Source organism: Amblyomma americanum, chromosome 4, assembly GCF_052857255.1.
Source record: "Amblyomma americanum isolate KBUSLIRL-KWMA chromosome 4, ASM5285725v1, whole genome shotgun sequence".
NCBI classification, from domain to species: Eukaryota; Metazoa; Arthropoda; class Arachnida; order Ixodida; family Ixodidae; genus Amblyomma; species Amblyomma americanum.
In genome coordinates this window covers 167,391,643-167,408,344 of record NC_135500.1, presented here as the reverse complement: position 1 = coordinate 167,408,344, position 16,702 = coordinate 167,391,643, and the positions used below count along the sequence as shown (strand labels likewise).

The following is a 16,702-nucleotide window of genomic DNA, read 5'->3' as shown; positions in this document are numbered from 1 at the left end:
ATGCACCTGCCTGAAACTGACTACGTCCAAGCTAGTACGTCTCCGCTGTGCTAAAGCTCTCTATTGTTTTTCTTTATCTCTTCTCCCGCTACTCTGACCCCACTCCGCTCCAGCATTCTGCTCTATCTTCCAACAGATCCGCCGGCTCCGCCGTACCTCCAAGCCGACGGGAATTCGTTCACCTCAGTGTCACTGAAGTGGGACCGCGCACCTGGAGACCCGAACCCCGTTACAGGTATTCAGCACAGTCCAGTGCGACACGAAAACTCGAAATCTATTCAGATACTGTGCACCCAAGCCATTACTGGCAGGCTGTGACGCAACGCGCTGATTTATTTTTTTTATTTGTTCATTCAGATACCCTAAAGGCACGATCGGGTATTGCATAGGGGCGCGAGGGGATAACAGTGAAAAATAAATATAAAGCAATTCAAAATTGGGATAGTAAAAGTTCGTAGCTGTAGACACTATGTTCAAAAAAAAAAAAACGGTCGACACCAGAAAACATAAAGGTTGCAACAAACATTCAAGTTCGTCCGAGGGCAGCGTTTGCACAAGAAATACAGATGAATTGGAGGGTGAAGATTGCAGCTCCAGGTAACGTGTCAGACCGGCTGCAAATTTATCGTGATAATCGATAGTGGGCGGTGACTTGACGCTCAACTAAAAAAAAATATGGAAAGGATAGAGCCTGTGATTCTCTACAGCTGCGTTTATTATTATTTCAATGGTGCTTAACATGCCAACGCGACTACGGCTATGAAGAACGCCGCAGTTGAGGGCTCCAGATAATTTCCCACCAGGCGTTTTTAACGTGCAGTGACTTCGCACAGTACAAGGGCCTCTAGCATTTCGCCTCCATCGAAATGTGACCGCCGCGACCGGGATTGAACCCGCGTCTTTCGGGCCAGCAGCCGAGCGCGTAACCAATGAGCCACCGCGGTGGAAGAGCTGCATTTAATTGTGTTAAATCTCGAGCTTACTGCTTTTACACCGGAGATTAAAGGAAGCGTACAAAAAAATCGACTAAAAAAAGCGCGAGGAATCGGACCACCTCCACTAAAACTGGAGGTTTTAAAAGTTGAAAAAAAAAGCATTAACTATAAGTATCGCCACCATCACCACTAGCCATTTTCAAAGCAAGCAAACTGCATGGCACTAGGCATTTTTTTTTTTACCAGGCTACCCCATCATCCACTGTCACTCGGCGATCGCGCAATGTCTTTCGGTCTTGACTTCACTGCGTATTTGGTGCGGTGGGAACAGCAACGGAATCGACTGCCTTTTTTTTTTTTTTTGCTGAGAGCAAAACTTGGATGGAGTTTCTGGGTGTCTTAAATCACGTTCGCGCCGACAAGTGTGAAAGATGAACACAAAAAGGCTGACTCGGCAAATTCAGAAATCAGTAGACGAGGACAGACCACGCCGTCAATTGTTCTCAGTAGCGCAAGGTGGTGCGGCTTGTCGTGCAGGTTACTACGTCCGCCAGAAGGAGGCGGGCAGCGGAGGCGAGTGGCACGAGACGCACGTTCCGGGAGACCAGAACTCGCTGACTGTGGACAAGCTCAAGTGCGGCTCCACCTACCAGTTCGCCGTCCGCGGGTACAACGCGGCTGGCACGGGTGACACCAGCGACATCGTCACTGTCAAGACCAGCGGTGCCGGTGAGACCCTTCTACGACGCACTTCTCACCCCCTGCAAGCCCTCACTTGGGCAAAGCGAATCATGCAAGCAAGTCGAGATAATGTCCCTTAACGCGTTCACTGCTTCGTGGGTCACTGGTGGGTCACATCGTACATTCGTGCTGCACGGCCACGAATACTCAATCACGCGATGAATACGCGGGACAGCTCGCATTTTTCAAAAATCCTGCGAAAAGCACACATACCATGTCGCTGTCGCCATCTGTGGGCCGTTCCCAGAAGATGGCTTCCGCGGTGGCTCACCGGTGGGTCACGCTGCATCCAAGAAAAATTTCATGTGGTCCACCGGTCGGTCGCGGCGCACGGGATTACGCCTCAGGAAAGATCTGCCGCAGCGAAGGTGTTAACTTAGATACACAGAGAAGGATTTAGATTTACGCAAGCGTGCATTCCAGTCGTGAAAGGCGGAATCGTTCGTATCGTCAGCGGGTGACACGTCCTTTTCACAGCGCGAAAAATTACACTGTAGGCTTGAGACAGGTTGGCATGTTTTATAAGGGACACTAATCGGATTGGAGCATTCGAAGCGCCCTGCGGTATGGTACAGTCGCGAGTGGAAAACGTTTGCACTAGTGACGTGCCACGGGAGCGGCAGATAGCAACGCTGGGCGCTGCGGTTACGAACACGCCGATAACAAATGTCCCAGGTGTGTCTAATCTTTTTTACTTTCGACTGTACGTTGATTTTCAGCTAGTGTCTTGTGAGAATACACTTCCTCATCACCATTTATGCTTTCACTTGAAGAATATGGCCATGGAAATGCGCCCCCCCCCCCCCCTCATTGCGCGAAAAAGAACAGCCATCTATTGTTTCGCTTACTTTTTTTCTTAAACAATGACCACCGTATCCATTTGAATACACTTCAGACATAAATGCACGCCAACGCCATGTAGAGTGGAAGTCACATTGAAAATGAAAACAAAATTTTAATATAGGTCCATCCCTCTATAAACGATAGCAACAGAAAGCTTCAAGACTTTGGTGGCGCATCGCACGTAATCCTAGCGCACCCTGCTTTGCTGACACTTCCCCAAATACAAACAGGTGACGCCAGTCACATAATAACGGTCTTGCAGTGACGCGTGTTGAAATCTGGGGCGGTTGGGTGAATTTTAATTTTAGGTGTTGCGTCACCACCGCAGGTGTAACTTGTTTCGTCGCGAATATAAGTCAACCTTGGAAAGATAAGGACGCCGACCAGCTTATTAATGAAGTTCAAAGGAGACGTTTTTAGCTCCGAGCGCGGAGGCCTTGTCCAAAATCATTGTGAACACCTTGTGCTCTGAGTCCCCTTGCTCAGATCCGAAAAGTCACCTTTGAACTTCATTCAGCTGGTCGGCGTCAGCTTCCTTCCAAAGCCTCCCCAGCTAAATTTCGGAAAAAACCTCATTCAATATATTGTGGGCCCGGATCCGAATAAAAGCGGCACGTTGGCAAGCGGAATGGCTGGTGGTGTCCCCGCAGCGCCCGTTGCCCCGGACCGGCAGTCGCTGGTGCAGTCCAACGTGAGCTCGGCCGTGGTGCTGCTGGGCGCGTGGCACAGCGGCGGCTGCCCCATCCACCAGTTCACGGTCAAGTATCGGCGCCGCCAGGACGCCGACTGGACCACGGTGCAGGCGACGCGGCCGAGGGACGCGCGCCTCGAGATCCCGGGCCTCACTCCGGCCACCTGGTACACGCTCCAGATGACGGCGCACAACAGCGCGGGAGTCACCGAGGCCGAGTACGCGTTCGCCACGCTCCCCAAGCACGGAGGTAAACACTCTTTAGTGTGAAAGCATTTCTTGGCTCATGAGTGGCATCACCGGAATCTGTGGACAGGCGCTATGGACGGAAGTTGTGGACAGTCCCGCACGAACTGAATAAAAGTGCAGTCATAGCGCCATCATGCCTCACCCGCTGAAATCCCCCCTGGAAATGTACGGCGCTGGTCCAGCAGATGGCGCACCTTGTTTCTTTTTTCCTTGTTTCCTTTTTATTTTATTTGCTTACTCCGGTTGGGACATAAATCTTGCGCACGCCCGGACAAAGGGCTATGCCACATTACAATCATCATTGTCATCATCAGACGAGATTGCGGAAGCATATGAGGGAGGAAGGACGCGCAGTAAGAGGAATGGTTTCGCATTACTGCACCTAAGCAGACTTAAGTGCACCCCTGAATTTTTTTATTACCTCGCCTCTTGCTTCGCGTGTATTCCACGAAGCCGACTTACTTGCACAGTCGAATCTCAAAATTAACACCCTCGATAACAGTTGCAGAACAATGCGGCATTTAGGTCTTTATCTTGCAATAGCCTTTGCGACTATGTGACGATGATGACTGCGGCGGAGATGATTATAATCGGACTAAGCAGCATGAGGCAATTGTTATGAAATTCGATTGGGGGGGGGGGGTTACCTTAATGTATCTCTCCTCTGCAAACGTACAATCGATATCCATAATGCGCCGAGCGTGGGCTGTTCGCGAAAACCTCTAACATTTAGTTTGCAATTTCACTCGTTTTATGCCATCACATAAAGCATCAGAGAGTGAGCTAAGGGCACTGTTGCTAAGGCTGCGTCACAGGACTCAAGCCTCATTCTGCCTAATGTACTTGACCCTATAGTAACGCGGCCTCAGCATTGTACGCGACGCAGGCCTTTTTAAAATTTCTCTGGGGCACAGGACTCGCTGTCAGCAGTGTTAGAAACTGGGCTAGTTAGTGTTGCTGGAAAGAAACATGAATGCGCTTAGTATAGCGACAACTGCGTTAACGAGGACGAATGTAAAGGCTGAACAACGGAACATACCACAACTATAGACTGAGAGATAATATAAAACATCGGAAACTACGTGGGAAAGGGGTGCAGTAAGTGCCTCTTTAAACGATTCTACAGCGAACCCTGCGGGCTGGACACTTTTGACAAAGGCTATGCAGACGAGTCCAATTAAACGCTCTTTAAAAGTACTTGACTGGAGAAAGAACCACGCTATGCGATAAAACATCTTCGCTTCGCCTAAACATGCTCCTTACTTGCGAAAAACTACGAGACCCGCTTTGTCTTGAACCCTTCTCGTATATGCTTTCGGACACCTTTGGCATTCCCTACATCCTCTCATACGCAGAGAAGGACCGCACCTTCCCTGCGCAAGCGTAGCCAATAATCAGAAATCAAACTCGTATACCAGCAGGAGCAGAGCTGGAGTCGCCACGTATATTGATACGGTGAACACTATGCGGGTGTATATATTTAGCATAGTGGCGATGTTCTAGGAGGATGTACACCAGATCACCGGACGCCTCTTGCGCACTCGCAGTGCAGGGGCGGGAACGGGTTGGGCCCATGAGAAGCAGGCGTCCGGTAATCTGGTGTACAGACTAGCGCGATTTGAAGGTTTTCACGTTTCTTCCCGGGGATCAACAACGTGACGGTCGCTTAGACCGCAACAAACATGACAGCGCAGAATAGAGGAATCCTTCGGCTACCTAAGCTGGTGTATTCGTTGCAGCCTTCTTCCGAAAATAAACCGTCTTAGAACAATTTAATCGAAGTAGTTAAGCCTAAAGCGATCATCTTCAAATCGCGTTTGACGGTATATGTCTACGCTAGCACGTCTCCGCTATGCTAAATCTCTCTGGTTTCATAAAGGAACGGCTACTAGGAGCACAGTGGCCCAGGTTCCATTCTTAATGCTTGTGGCGTGTGCGTTTCAAGCACCGCGCCAACACCAAACTCGCCTCGTGCCATTGACCGCAGCCGCAGACCAGGTGACGCCGCGTACCGAAGTGCACCGCGAGACGTCGTCGGTGGTGTCGGACGCGACCGTGGTGGTGCCGGTGGTTGTGTCCCTGGTTATTGTGGTCGTTCTCCTGGTCGTCGTGTGCATGGTCGTCCGCAGAAAGCATTCCTCCGGCAGTTCCCAGAGTGGTACGTACGCCAACGGTAAGCCTAAACGCTTCCGCAGGGCCGCTGCTTGGGCTACACGCATGCTTTTTGTGTATGTGTGTGATTTCGGTCTGACGTCTACACCCTCTGCTTTTCTGGGATAATTGGGTTGAAATAATGAGCCATATGATATAACTGTACCAGGCACGGCTGGCACTAAAGCATTTATCAGTAGAAAAGATAAGAACATGGCCAGGACATATCAGTCACCAACATCCCTGCCTTTCCTTTCCTTCTCCTTCCCTCTATCCGCTATTTATATCCCGAGCCGGTGCCGTAAAAACAAGGAGCACGTTCACGATGCTTCGGCAGGATAAGGCGCTTTTATTGCTTGAAAGTTGCAGTTATTTTTCGAGCATTTTTTCCCACCATGCGGATTCATACTGATGACGTCAAGTTTATTGTAATGGCATCGTTTATTTTTCACGTTTGGTTACTGTGTTCGTTTTCCCTACGCGATAAACGTGCAGAGGTAGCGATACAAAAGTTACTCTATATTCGGGCGCGTTATTCCACGTTTAGGGTTCTATTAAAAAAAATCTCAATGTCACTCCTGCGTACTTGTGGAAACGGCCGGCGGCGGCAGCACCTGTCCGCCATTTCTCGCTCTTGTATACATGGCTTATAATAATTATGCTTCCCTATGAAATCAGCCACTTCGTCACTAGAAAGTGGCAACCAATCGATGTAGGTCAACTCCCATTTGTCCTCCACTCTCCCTTTAGAGGGAAGGTGCAATGTTGTTTTGTTGTTTTTTTAGAATTCGAGGTTATTCAAGAATTCCAATCTATGAAGTTTCAGGTAAAGCATACAGAGGAGTTTTGCGCTATCATTTAAAATGGTGACGTAATCACCGATTAAAACCGCGACGATGTTCAGGCTTCTCCTTACTGCGTTAGAGGAGTGCGGGGAAACTCGTGGTGACGTCATTGTTGCCGAAACTTCAGATGTCCGCTTCCTTCGTCTACATACTGCCGTGCGTCTTCCGATGCCGCCAAACAATGCTTCGTGAGCTTCACCTTCGACGGCAGTCGTTTTTTCTTTTCTTGAAACAACCGCTTCTTCGATGGAAACTTAGCGCCGCCGTACGTGACGTCATCATTTCGGCCTCTGCCTGACGCTGTGCACTGCAGAGCAGCCTAAACGCCCACGCCACTTTAGTCGGCAATTACGCCACCATCTCAAATGCGAGCCGCCGTGGTGGCTCAGTGGTTATGGCGCTCGGCTGCTGACCCGAAAGGCGCGGCTTCGATCCCGGCCGCGGCGGTCGAATTTCGATGCAGGCGAAATTCTATAGGCCCGTGTTCTGTGCGAATGTCAGTGCACGTTAAAGAACCCCGCGTGGTCGAAATTTCCGGAGCCCTTCACTACGGCGTCCCTCATAGCCTGAGTCGCTTTGGGACGTTAAACACCTATAAACCATAAACCATTTCAAATGCTACCGCAAAAAGTTTTCGCGTGCTTTACCTGCAAGTTTCACACTTTCGGCTCGTTTGAACTCATCAAAAACTAAAACCTCTTCACTTTCCCTTTAAGAAAGCAGTCACTGGTCGCTCATGCGCACAGTACCGCACACCCTGAGTTGCTTAGCATATCCCCCGATCTCGTTGCCCCTCGCAGGCAGCTCGCTTTACGGCACCCGAAAGAATGGCATGCAAGAGGCCATGCAGATGAGCGACCTGGAAGGCAAGGTGGGCAAGGAGTGCTCCAGCAGTGCCTTCTTCCCGGCGCCTTATGCCACCACGCAGCTCGGAACCAGGGGCCCTGAGAAGAGGACCGACCACATGGCACGAGAACACCCTCCTTCCTTCTCCTTTCGTTTCCTGCTCTTGAAGGACATTGAAATAGAACACGGCTAGCGTTTTGTCATAGAAGACACGAGACACAGTGCTTTGGTTAGAACACAGTAAGCTTTTTTTTTCAGAGTTTCTGATAGGTTTTAGTATTGATCAATGGACATCTACAACTGCGCATCACATATGCGAAGGTTCACTGCTATTTCTTATGAGCGTGTTTCATTCTTTCGTGGTGCTGTCTATGACGAGGTGCGAAACTTCAATAATTCTGCTCCGACTAGCTAATTTCCTACGCAGGCTCCGCAGTAAAACACATTTTCTATCTCCTTAGTATCTTCAAGCCGTTTTCTTTGTTTTCCTTGACACCGCGCAGGATCAAAGCCAAGCGATGACACAGTGATAGCAGTGTTCACTTGCACCTCACACGGACGTTGTCAAAATGCTGAAGAAATAAATTTTAGTTTAAATTTCAGCCATAATACGCTGAAATGCTCGCAATAAGGCAACATTTGTAATTTGTCGCCTGCCTTTTGTTTGGTATTCCCCGCAGGATGAGCCCCTCTATGCCACCGTGAAGCGAACGCCACGGCCACCCCGGTCTGATGGTCACATATACCAATGTCCAGGTGAGGTGGCCATCCGTAATCTCATTTCAGTCTCGCTTAATTCGAACTTCCGGTCTATTCAAACTGACGCTTTTTTTCTGTCAATTCAAAGTGCATTAAAAAGGCTCTCCTTAATTCGAACTCTCCCTAACTCGGAACAAATTTTCCGTTCTCTTGTTGGAGTGCAAATCATAACGAATCCAAATTATAAGGAGTCGAGTTTATAAATAAAAGAAAGCTTTAATCGTGGGACATTAGGGGGTGTCTGCTATTACGAACTCCCTTTTTCTTGTCTCTCTTTTCGCAGCGTTAGCAAGGAACGGAAGGCCAGCAGCTCGGGTCACCTGAAACAGGTCTAGTCTTTCATAACGTGTGTGAAACAAATTCTCCGGCGCGGACTGCGACTGTGCCATGTCCTAGTGAGACCTGAGGCACGGATGACGTCGGTCGTGTGTGCGCGTGTGCTTTTCTCTGTGCGCGCGCGTGTGGAATGCACGTGAGACCACCGCAACAGGGGAGTAACGAAGAGAAAATAAAACGTGATAAGCAAGACCGACTCAACGAAGCGGCAGCGGGTTGGAGCAGCCGATAGCATACTAGGGACCTACGCTTCTATCACCTACAGGCGGCGCAGGCTGGCTACGAGCCTTTCAAAGTATGCTGGTGCGTTTTGTACATACGGACACTGCACTGTACACGCCTCGACGCAGACCGCCATCAACGAGAACGACGGAAGCGCCTTCAATCGCGCCACCCTGTACAAAACCAAGACTGATGTGAATAGTTTGTGTGCGTGTGTGGTGTGCGTGACGGTGTGACAGCACCGGACTGGACGAAAGAGTGTGACGTGGTAGACAGACGGCGGCAATATGGTGTCGCTTAATTGTCTTCGTTTTCCATGTTCTCTTTTTCTTTCATTACTTTTTTCAGGGGAGCTCGCGAGCTTGACGCATTTTACCTCCGAGCACATACGACACTGTGAAAACTCTATGGGCTACGCCACTTGTCGTGGAGTGTCTTGCAGAAGTGCGCTATTGAAACCACGTTTTAGATTTACGAGATTTCTATAGCCCTGGCAGTTATTACGGATGAACAAAAAAAAGCAACTCTGAAGAGTCACGAAGCTGAATCAGATTATGATGGAAGTGAGTGGCAAATTATAGGAGCAGTGAAGCAAGACCAAGGTAAATGAATCAAGGCTAAAGACTCGAACCGAGAGACGTCAATGCCCGAAGTGTTCTCATCCTCGCAGATAGTGTGAATGTAAGGCTGAAAGGAGTCACAAATTAGCGTGATACCGAAAAAAATTTCACCCTGCGCCAGTGCATCAGTCACCAAGTGCTTTGCACAATATTTGAATCCGATCGATGTCTGCCTATCGCCAGCCTGAAAATCAGGCTTAATATATATAGTGTACGTTGGTCGACTCATAGACATCACCAGCCTGGATGAAAGAATTGTGATGAAGTTCTGTACCGTTGCGTACATTTCGGAATGCATTTTTACTAGATATCATAAGTTATCGATTTATGCCATCATACATAGCAGAAAAGACGTCAGATTTCGCCTGAGCACATTTTGTAAAGGATTTTTTTAAGTTCCGAACTTACCTTTTGAAAAGGCTGAAATAATTCGTCACTATGGATTCAATGTAACGTCGATATAGCTGTCCATTTTAGAGCATTCGCCTTGTTAAATACATCGCAGAAAACTTTTTCAACCGTTTCAAGAAATGACAACTGGCTGCCTGTGAAAAAACAGCATACAGTGTAAAAAAAAAATAAAGGCAGCCTGGGACCACCAGATCACTTGATTAATGCTGAAATTTCTTCCCATGTGCTACAAAAAGCCACTCAATGGGTAGCGTCGTAACATAGCTTTAAAGAGTGCAGACAAAATAGTGCCAACGTCAAAATGCTGTCGTATAAAGGATGGCACCTCAGGCTGTCCTAAGAACTGTACCTGATTACCGAATATGTGCACTGGTCATCACAGACAGAGAGGCTTACTCCCAAAATGGCATTATATTAAAAATACAATGCCTTTTCCTCACGCATTCTCGATTTTCAGTGGAATTGTACCGTACATTCTATCTGGCAACGCAAGATCTTCAATGAGACTAGTTCAAGCGGCACTGTTGAGCAGTGGGTCCGGTGATGTAAGATCGCGAAGACCTGATCGACTAGTTCCGTTCATCAAATTCATAGCAGCTGTGAAGAAGCATGTGGGTCAAATATGCGTAAATGCTTAACCGACTCGCTGACAACTGCAGGGTATACATTGTGCTAATGTCTGTGAACAGCTTTAGACATATTCTTTCAAGCTATTACTGTAGACGTCAAATACTACTCAACTACCGGCTGCAAGCAACATGACGCCAGTTGTGTTCAACATTGCTACGTGACTGTTGTGGATGAATAAAGAAACATTATATGAACTATAGCACATTCTGTACGGCAAGATTGACTCGCGATCTGGGTGGTTTCTTTACTAAACTTCTACAGCGGGAGCTGCCCGTTCGCCGGGGACAAATGCGTGGCCCATCAGCACACAGGCTCGTGCCGCGTCTGTCTGGGGCGTTGTGCGCAACACGGTTAGCGGTGCGACCGATAGATGACGCGGCTACATTCACACAGTAGTTAGGGAAAAAGGACGAAGAGGTGCCGAGATATTAAACATAAGGCATTATGGGGGTACAACAAGTATGAAGTACTGAGAGGTATTTGGAAAGAAATAATGGTGCCAGGCCTTACTTTCGGGAATGCGGTTTTGTGCCTAAGGGCTGAAGTTCAGTAGAGACTAAAAATAAATCAGAGATCTGTTATCTGTTGGAACACGCCGTGGTGGCTCATTGGTAGGCGCTCGGCTACTGAGCCGGAGTGCCCGGGTTCCAAACCCGACCGCGGCGGCCGCGTTTCGATGGAGGTGAAACGCAAAAGGAGTCCGTGGGCTGTGCGATGTCAGTGTATGTTAAAGATCCCCATGTGGTCGAAATTATTCCGGAGCCCTCCACTACGGACCCGCCGCGGTGGCTCAGTGGTTAGGGCGCTCGACTACTGATCCGGAGCTCCCGGGTTCGAACCCGACCGCGGCGGCTGCATTTTTATGGAGGAAAAACGCTAAGGCGCCCGTGTGCTGTGCAATGTCAGTGCACGTTAAAGATCCCCAGGTGGTCGAAATTATTCCGGAGCCCTCCACTACGGCACCTCTTCTTCCTTTCTTCTTTCACTCCCTCCTTTATCCCTTCCCTTACGGCGCGGTTCAGGTGTCCAACGATATATGAGACAGATACTGCGCCATTTCCTTTCCCCCCAAACCAATTATTATTATTATTACTCCACTACGGCACCTCTTTCTCTCTTCCTTCTTTCACGCCCACCGTCCTTCCTTCTTTTACGGTTCGGGTGTGCACCGAGATGTGAGACAATTACTGCGCCATTTCCTTTCCTCGCAAACCGATTTTTTTTCTGTTGGAGGACTAGCACTAGGTGCCCACTACAAAGTCACAAACGAGGCAGTACAGAGGGATATAGGCTGGCCATCGTTCGAAAACACGGGAAGCTCAGAATAAAATATATGAAGAACGCCTGAGGAAACTGGACGATAACGAGGGGGGGGGGGGGGGGGGGGCAGCTAAGGTATTTAAATACTTGTACAGAAAAAGCGTTAACTCACACTGGCATGAAACGCTAGGAAACTAACCAGTAAGTATGCAGGACACAATGGCAAAGACAAAAAGGGCTTTGTAAGCGACAGGTAAAAAACGCAGAAGGTCAAAACTGGATCAATTCAACGGAAAAGAAACATACAGTACAACAATATAATAACCGGGAAGGGCTGATCAAGAAGGAACCGTTCTGTGATAACTCAAGAGTCAGTGCCCTGCTCTTTGAAGCTGGATCAGGGTGTTAGAACGCGCAGCTACAAAAAAGAATTTAACCAACAAGCTGACACATGCGCAATGTGTGGTAAACCTAAAAACAGTTGACAACTTTTTATACTCTAATGTGATGGTATCCATCCGGATGTCGATGCAGGCACAATCACTCTCCCCAGGGCTCAGAGATAACAATGGCCACGTCAATGAATCTGCGGTAGAAGTTAGCAAAAAGCGATTGGAAGATTGGCGGCTCAAAAGCAGAAAGGTGACTTAGGGTTAGAAGTGAACCAGTAAAAATTATATTTAAAGAAAATGGCGATTTTATAGACCGATTTATTACTCCCTGAACACCGTTCAAGGAATAAAAAGGCGAGCATGGTGGCAACTGCCACTACCCCGTTTCAAAGGGGGCTCTTCTATCTTCTATCCAGCCATCCAAGTGGCCGCCCAATACAAAGGGTTATGCCTCAACATTATCATCATACTCAGATAACACCTAGTGGTGACGTAAGTAATCAGGGTAGCGCAAAACGCATGGGTAGGTAGAGCTTCGAAAGCCTCGAGGTAAATGATACAACGGATGATGAATAAATGGTTACAAACTTCCCACTGCTCCCACTGAGTTCAGCTATCTACGCAGCAGAACGCAGACATTGCGAACTGTTTCTTCCTGAGTACAAAAAAAGCCTCTGCGCTAGGTCGTTGAAAAACAATCTACGGCACGCGAGCGGGCATTTTAGTCCACAGAACCGGACTGAAAAAAGGGAGTGAGCAAGCGCACACGTGCGGCCGGAATGATATAGTGTGGGCATCGGCGTTTGAACTTTTCTCACGTACTGCATAGACACAGTATAATGGTCCTTTCGGTGTATACGCAAGCGCACCGGTGGCACTTGCCGGCATATATTAGGAGTACCTCATGATTTTCGCTAAGTAACGCGTGAGAGGAACCCGACCGCCAAAGCGGGTCCGTGTTATTATAGCCGCGACTGTACACACTATATACGCGCATTCAACCACTAGTATAGGTATCGGGTAGGCCCAATCCGCTTCTGAAGGAGAACGTCATATTGAAACTCATCATGTAACTCCATGTCGTGCTCATGTGGGTAAATGAATACTCAAGATAATGGAAAAATTGTAGCCTGTCCCGTCGTCGAGAATAGGTGCAAGCATGAAATGCATTACAGGAAAACCATAGCGTATTGTGCACCGGCTCCCTCTCGTAGTCGTTGGATTCCAGAGTGGCCCGCGTTGCTCCGCTGGTTAGGTGTAGTGATGTTGACCCGGAAGTCGTGCGGTAGAGTTCGTTGGAACGTACACAACGATGGATCAAAGGCGGCACTGTCCAACGCCGCTAAGCACTTTATAGACGCGCGTTGTTTAGCCCCATGTTGGGGCGCACGCAAACAAGTCTCGACAGCGCAAACGTGCTCTCACCCGCGTGCTCGCAAATGACCCGGGGGTGTGACCGCGGTGGCTCTGGGTGCCCCGCATTTAACGCGGTCCGGTCTGAATTCGTCCGGGGAGAATTTGCAATAAACGTACCGATTAATAAAGGTTCCTATTTGTAACTGCCTCCAGGCTACTTATTGCCTTTCGTTGAGCGAGTGGGGGATTTAAGTCTACTGTTGCTATAGTGGGAAGTACCCTTACAAATATTTCTTTAGACAGTCCATAGACTGTCCATAGACATCTGTCTATAAACTCTCTATAGACAAACCCTAGAGAGCAGTCTATAGGCAATAGAAACCCTATAGACAGTCTATAGACAATCTATAGATTTATAGCCATACACTTTGATTAGACTTTTGTCTATAAAAAGTCTATAGACTATGAATGGACAAAAATAAATGTCTATAGGAAGGCAACAGAGGCTATAAGAAGTCTATAGACTGTCTATAGACCATTTTTGTAAGGGTAGTTTCATGGTACGAGGCCCCTCTCTATCTAGCGGATCGGAGATCCGAATCGCCCGCCGCCCGGCCGACGAATTCTCGAGCATATTGGATGGCTTTTTCGTTTCCCTCACTGCCGAAGTGAGCTGGAACTCATATCAGTTTAAATGGTCTTAAATTTTGACGCGGCAGTTTGGATAGAATTTTTAATGCTGCATTGCATACGGAGCCTTTCACAAAGCTCTGTATTGTCGTTTTAGAGTCGCTTATTATATAATAATTTTGGAAATCGTTACAGCAATGGCCATAGCTACGGCAGATTCTTCTGATACTGATGGGTGGACCGCATTTATAAATGAGGCGCCATTGACCGGTTTTCTCGTGTGATCGACTAGCGGTATAGAAAAGCATTTTGGTTGGAGTATTCTGCAGTATCAAGGCTTACTGCAATGGGTTGAGAGAAGAAGTCTTTTTTTTTTTTCATTTTTCATTTTCATTTTTATTCGTAATCTTGCCATACAAATTATCAAAACACTGACTGAACCCATAGCCAGAGGCTAGTGTGGGGTTCAGAAACAAAATACATGACAATGACACAGCACTTGTGTAAAATTAAAAGCACAAAATCAACGGCGAAAGACCAAAATACCGCATAAAATGAGAAGAAAACAAAATAATGTGCATTTTACAGTAGAATGAGTAAAGATATATCAAGAACAACACTGTACAAGAAATGCAATCTGAAAACGACTACCACAGAGGACAAATAAGGCTCATAAAATATGTTCTTAATGTTTTATTAGTTTCATGAGACTTTTATTTCTGGGGGCAGAGCATTCCAAACCTTGGCTCCTGAAAACTGCACCAATCTTTCGCTGTAGACGTTATTATTAGGTGGCAAATTAAAGTTACTATGTGTGAGGTTTCTTGTGAGGAGAGCGAAACAGGGAGGCATTAAAAGGTTTATTATATTTTGCTATGTTGTTTACACACACCGCTATCTTTAAAGTCCGCAAGAGGTCAAAAGGAAGGATATTTATTAACTGGAAAAGTGGTCTACTTGGCTCGTTATACTTGCTTTGTGTTATAATTCGGATAATCCGTTTTTGTAATCGCAGGATAGGATCAAGGTAAGTGTTGTATGTCAAACTCCATGATTCTACACAGTATGTTAAATGACTGTTAATAAGGGCAAAATAAAGGGTACGCAGTGTCTGTGTATTCAAACAATCGCGGGCCTGTAATAAGGCATAACAGCCAGAAGCCAACTTCGAACAGACGGCGCTAATCTGATTTTTCCAGTGAAGGCGTTCATCTAGAATGACACCAAGATAGTTAAATGAGTGTGTTCGTTCAAGTGAGTGGTCGTTAATGAAAATGTTAATTTGGTTGCTGTCAATGACTTTTGCTCGTGAGCTAAATATTATGTATTTGGTTTTGCTTGAATTAATCGTTAGCTTGTTGGTAATAAACCAGCTTGAAATTTTTTTCAGTTCAGCGTTTGTTTTTGCTTCTAAATCCTGATGGTTGTCAGCTGTAACTATGATCGCAGTGTCATCTGTATACATTAAAATATCAGAGCAAGTTAGGGCCTTCTGCAAATCATTCAAGTATATCGGATCGCTTCACCTCTAGCCTCCTCCTGTCCGCATCATGCACCGGATACATGTGCTAGGTACAGTACAGGTTTGACTTGTAGCTGTTTGTGTATGTGATTTGAAATGTTTCGATAGAGCTTATGTGTATTCTGATAGCCTATGTTGGCGTTTTGGCGAAAAGCTTCACTACGCTAGGTAAGTAAAGTCATCGCGTAGGCCGGAGAATGACCTTGAACGACCTTCAGCCCAACCACGTTTGCTGTGTATGACCCTATGTGGTGCAGTTATGGTGTCGAACACTTGATCCCTGACCTTTGACCTCTGAAGTTGAGTTTACCTCTGACTTTTTAAATTGGGTGACCTTTGGGTTGAGTTTCGATTTTAAGAACATCCGATGGGGATGTCGTAAGACCATGTGATAGCACGTCATAGCCACGTGGTCGTGTGGGTATATATAGAACGGCTGTCGCGAGCGTGTAGCGGAGCTGCCATGGACGAGCCTCAGACGCTTAGCAAGCGTGCTTGCTTTGCGCTGAATTACAGGGTTAGCCAAGTTAAGCCACTGCCATTTTTTTCTAACACTAATATACTTGTCATTGTTGAGGAAAGCCTTTTTTGCTGGGGGTTAAATGAGCTTCTAAGCTCTTGAATTCTGTTGTGGATTCCGATAGTAGTATAGGTTTATTGTGGTTTATCGTCTCGAAGCGACTCAGGCTATGAGGGTCGCCGTAGTGGAGGGCTCCGGAAATTTCGACCACCTGGGGTACTTTAACGTGCACTGACATCGCACAGAACACGGGCCTCGAGAATTTCGCCTCCATAGAAATTCGACCGCCACGACAGGGGTCGAGCCCGCGTCTTCCGGGCCAGCAACCGAGCGCCATAACCACTCAGCCACCGCGGCTGCTCCCGATAGTAGAACTAAAGTCCCTTTAGTTGTTAAAGCAACAGTTGTTAACACTGGGCCACGGTCTGCGGCGTCTTGCGTTACCCCGCTGGTCAATCACAACAGTGAAAGAGGTCAGCTTTTTAATGCTCGACAATATTAAACAAGCCAGGTGTCAAAATTCTAGACCTTATAATTTTTATTGTGATTAGCTTCTTGGTTACGTAATAAGGAATTTTTTTTAACTATGGGCAACTTTTTTGTCGTGGAGAAATGCTGTGCAGCGGTCCTGAATGTGGGCGGAGCTTCACTGCACTTTGGCTTTTCTGTGCTAGTGTAGTGGGGAAGGTTTGATGCCACTTTATAGGCTTCACGGATTATCGTGTTTATGTCTTCAATAAACG

At 47.3% G+C, this 16,702-nt stretch overlaps 1 protein-coding gene across 2 annotated transcripts in view; it reads left to right on the top strand.

The window, feature by feature from the left end:
- The window catches only part of LOC144128641 (cell adhesion molecule Dscam1-like), a 284,779-nt gene extending 274,285 nt beyond the window's left edge, over positions 1-10,494 (top strand). The window contains exons 19-25 of one of the 2 annotated variants that reach the window (XM_077662190.1): positions 137-235; positions 1,473-1,664; positions 3,170-3,460; positions 5,447-5,617; positions 7,256-7,422; positions 7,982-8,057; positions 8,344-10,494. In XM_077662190.1, coding sequence (XP_077518316.1) covers positions 137-235; positions 1,473-1,664; positions 3,170-3,460; positions 5,447-5,617; positions 7,256-7,422; positions 7,982-8,057; positions 8,344-8,384 — 1,037 coding nt within the window. In that variant the 3' untranslated portion in view covers positions 8,385-10,494. Of the gene's footprint in view, positions 1-136; positions 236-1,472; positions 1,665-3,169; positions 3,461-5,446; positions 5,633-7,255; positions 7,423-7,981; positions 8,058-8,343 lie in introns of both variants that reach the window. The other variant, XM_077662189.1, reaches the window with a different exon arrangement.
- Positions 10,495-16,702: the final 6,208 nt, after the last annotated feature.